Genomic DNA, 3830 nt, shown 5'->3' on the forward strand with positions numbered 1-3830 from the left:
CTCCCAGTCTCCCCTCCCGCCGCCCTGTCCCCTGCCCTCTCTCACCTCGGTGCATCACCAGCTCCCAGCCACGCTGGACACTGGTGATCCGGAATGGCTCAGGAGCTGGGCTGGGACAGGTGAACCCCAGACCCCCACTCGGTGGCCCCAGGGGCTGTCACCCGCGGCCCCTCTTGCCAGGGTGAAGTTGCAGAGCACCTGTGAGGTGTCCTCAGAGTGAGCTGTCTGCCTCTCGCTGGCCCAAGGACACTGGATTTTAATCTCTCCCAGTGCTGATAAAGAAACATGAGAAGTTACCCGGAAACCGGTCCCAACCCTGTTCTGCACACGCCTGGATGGAGAGGAGCGTTCAGGGAAATAAGAACAGCAGTGCTTCCTGCTCAGGGCACACCTGGAGCTGCTCAGACACCAGCAAATTCTCCTCTCTTTGCCTCCCCCTGTGTGCCCAAACCCATCCTTGTGGGGTGGGCTGAGCCCTGGCCACCAGATGAGGGGCTGGGAAGGACAGCAAGGGGCTCCTCAGTGGCAGGAGTGGCAGCAGCAGGACACAAGCAAGGAAGAACAGGTGGATGGACGACTCGATTTCAGGGAGGGCACAGAGACAGCCTGGCATGGCCCAGCAGCCTCTGCAGGAGCTGGAAACAAGCAGCCAGCTGGAGCCTCCTCTCTGGACCCTTCACTGGCTCCCCCCCCTGCACCCTTCACTGGCTCCTCCAGCCAGGTTCAGCCCAAGACCTGTGTCATTCGAGACACAGCAGGGTGGGAGACAATGAGACATGCACCTGTCTGGCAGGAAATTCACAGTACTACACATGAGAAGGATCAGAGTATCCCAGATCTACCCTCCTTTTGCTGGAGCTACCCCAGGCAGGGCACAGCAGTCTCCCAGCACAGCAGGGCCAGCACAAGGCTGGGAATATGTGGCCTAGGCTGGGCCAAGCTCTCTCTGGTGCTTCCCACTGGCAGAAACTTCCCATCAGGGTGTCAGGCACTGCCACGCTGCAGAACCCATCCCAGCAGGGCTGTGGACCCCTTGGCGCAGGCAGAGGACAGGGACTGAGACCTTGCAGACCTTTATTGAGGGTGATCCTGCTCACCATGGTCCAGAGGGAGCTGCTGGGACAGCAGAAGAGGAAATGTCCACAGGGAAGGAAGGTGCCACCACACCTGCCTGCTCAGCCCCAGCCCAGCCGCACACGGATCCTTGTCCGGGACTGGAACACAGCCAGTTGTGATGGGAACCACACCCAAACACTTCCTTGTGACCCAGGACACCTCACCACCTCCTCAGCTGAGTGACTGCAGGAGGGGACACAGAGGGCAGCACTGGCACTGTCCCTGCACCTTCTGCACACCTGGCCTCACAGGGGTCCCTCTTCAGAGAGGTAAGAGCTGCCAGCACTGTAATTTGCCCTTCCAGCAGGTAAATGAACACAAACCTGTCCTTTCCAAGCCCAAAGTCTCATTTCTTTCCTCTTAAACTTTAGTCCAAACGCCCCCACAAACCGTATGTAAACGTTTAAAAAACTCCAAAAGGAACAAACTACTGGGCAGAGCCATAGCAGAGGGGAAGGAGTACCCAGAGGCTGAGCAGCCGGGCCAGGGCTGGAGCTTGGCTGGCAGGGGGAGCCCCAGCTGGGGAGCAGGTCCTCAGCAGGGGCTCTGGTCCCTCACTTGATGAGCCTTGGATGAGTCCTGATTCCCTTTGGTCAGTAAGTTGTAAACTACAGAAGGTTTAGTCTCTGCAGGAAGGAACATGGGAGCAGCGTGATGCTGGGCACCCTGGAGGAGGTGTCTGCCTGGAGCTGCAGGAGAAGTCTTTTCCTGGCTACGATGCTGTAGGGTGGGCACCTTCTACTCATATCCTCAGCTGAGCCTTCAGTCAGATTTCTTGGCAGGGTTCCTGCTCTTCCACGTCACAACCATTATAAAAACACCTGCCACGAGAGAGAACAGATTCAGACGGAAAACTTGTAATTCCAGGCACTTCTAAAACACCCGGAGGAGTGACAAACTGAACCTCAGCAGAGAGAGCAGGAAAATTCTGTGTCCAGAGGCTCAAACGGCCAAAGTCACACACACACCCCTGAGTCCCTGCTCCAGGCTAAGCTACAGCAGTAGCCACAGGCAGAGTGTCACAAGTGTCACCCATTAGCTAAGCCCTTAGCAACCCTCTTCTCTCTTCCTAATTTAGACGTTTCTAATTAGAAAGACAGAGATAACTCTCACCTATAAATAGCAGCAGCAGCAGCCCAGCCACCACGGGGATGATAACTGCATACTCCCGAGGCAAGAAGTACTGGTGGATCCCATGGTCACTGTCAATGAAGGGCTGCAGGGACAGAGAGGGGTGTCAGCAGCTGGGCACCACACCAGGGCATGTCCCCAGAACCTGCAGCCTTGAGCTTTGGGAAGCAGGATGGAAACATCAGGTGTGAGATGGCTAAAAACAGTGTCCAGACCTGTGTGTGGCTCAGCCACAGCTGCAGGGGCTGACAGTAGGTGGGCAGTGAACAAGTGGTGTCTACTGGGGCTGGCACAGGGGTCCCATAGCCCTGGGGGACAGTACTGGGCACACTAAATGTCTGGGTTCTCTGCCCTGCAGAAGGGAGCAGCTGATACTGGCTCTGCTCCATGGGGATCCCACCTGGATCCCCCTCTGCAGAACAGTGGAAGCCTCTGGACACTAGAGAGCAGTGTGAGGATTCCTACACAGCAGAGAGCTCATCTATGGCTCTGGGACTGCTGGAGTACCGTCACGGATCAGGCAGCAGAGTGAGCTGATGCAAGAGGGGAATTCAAAACCCTCAGAGCTAGAGAAGAAGCTGCTGGTAGTTCAGACATCAGCCCAGCACTGAACCAGGCCTCTTGCACCTAGAAAGCTCATGAGGAGAAGTTTCTTTCCAGGGAGAAAACCACTAATGATCTCAGCGGATGTGTCCTCAGAAGTGGGCAAACTGTCAGCCTCACAATCAGTTTTCCAGAGCTCTGCATTCCCTGAACTCTTCTCCTCCCTTCCAGGCTCCAGATTTGTTGAGATTAGTCTCTTTTTATGTTTCCCTCTGTCATCTCCCACCAGGAATCTGGGGGATGCAGATGCGGACACTGATGATCACACCTCCATTGGGGCAAGGCTTCAGCTCTCCCCAAGCTCAGATCCCACCCTGGTTGGGTCAGCCTGTCTTGGAGCAGCAGGTGGGCAGCACATCGATGCTTGGTCTCACCCAGGCAAGGGCAAGCACACCCAGATGGGACAAGGCTGTGTCAACAAACAGAGGAAGCTCTTCCTTGAAACTTTTAATCCAGAAGGCAAGAGTCCTTTGGGCACATGGACACATCAGCACCTGGGCAATGGCTCAGGGAAACACCTGAGTGTGAAGGGACTGGATTATAATGGCCAGAGGAGACCCATACCAGAATGATGATCCAGAGGGTGTAGTAAACAAAGAGGATGAGGCTGAAGGCAACCAAGCCAAATCCAACCAGCTGGTCTGTCGCTGTGGCCTGCAAAGGGAGAAACAGTCAGAGCAGGATCTGTGCACCGTGGTGACTGTGCAGGAGTGGTTAATGGCACCTGATGTTGGTTGTATGACCGTGCTGCTGCGGGGCAGGGACAGTGCGGGGAATGGACACCGTGGGGCAGGGACACGCCGAGGTCGTGGCCGTTGCGGTGGGGTAATCCAGCGGGGGTCGGGAGGGGCGGACAGGCCGTGTGGACACCGTGGGGCAGGGTCAGTGCGGGGAATGGACACTGTGGGGCAGGGACAGTGCGGGGAAATGGACACTGGGGATAGGGACAGGGTCAGTGCGGGGAATGGACACCGTGGGGC

At 56.6% G+C, this 3830-nt stretch overlaps 1 protein-coding gene across 1 annotated transcript; it reads right to left on the reverse strand.

The window, feature by feature from the left end:
- Nucleotides 1-1507: 1507 nt before the first annotated feature.
- DPM2 (dolichyl-phosphate mannosyltransferase polypeptide 2, regulatory subunit) lies at nucleotides 1508-3504 on the reverse strand (the record flags this gene model as incomplete). The annotated part of the gene is made up of 4 exons (XM_009077243.1): nucleotides 1508-1586; nucleotides 1618-1937; nucleotides 2230-2332; nucleotides 3415-3504. Coding segments are annotated over 3 exons (252 nt in total), but the record flags the coding sequence as incomplete, so codon positions are not given.
- Between the last annotated feature and the right edge of the window lie 326 nt (nucleotides 3505-3830).

The sequence above is a fragment of the Acanthisitta chloris genome, unplaced genomic scaffold (assembly GCF_000695815.1).
Source record: "Acanthisitta chloris isolate BGI_N310 unplaced genomic scaffold, ASM69581v1 scaffold38696, whole genome shotgun sequence".
In the NCBI taxonomy this organism is placed as follows: Eukaryota; Metazoa; Chordata; class Aves; order Passeriformes; family Acanthisittidae; genus Acanthisitta; species Acanthisitta chloris.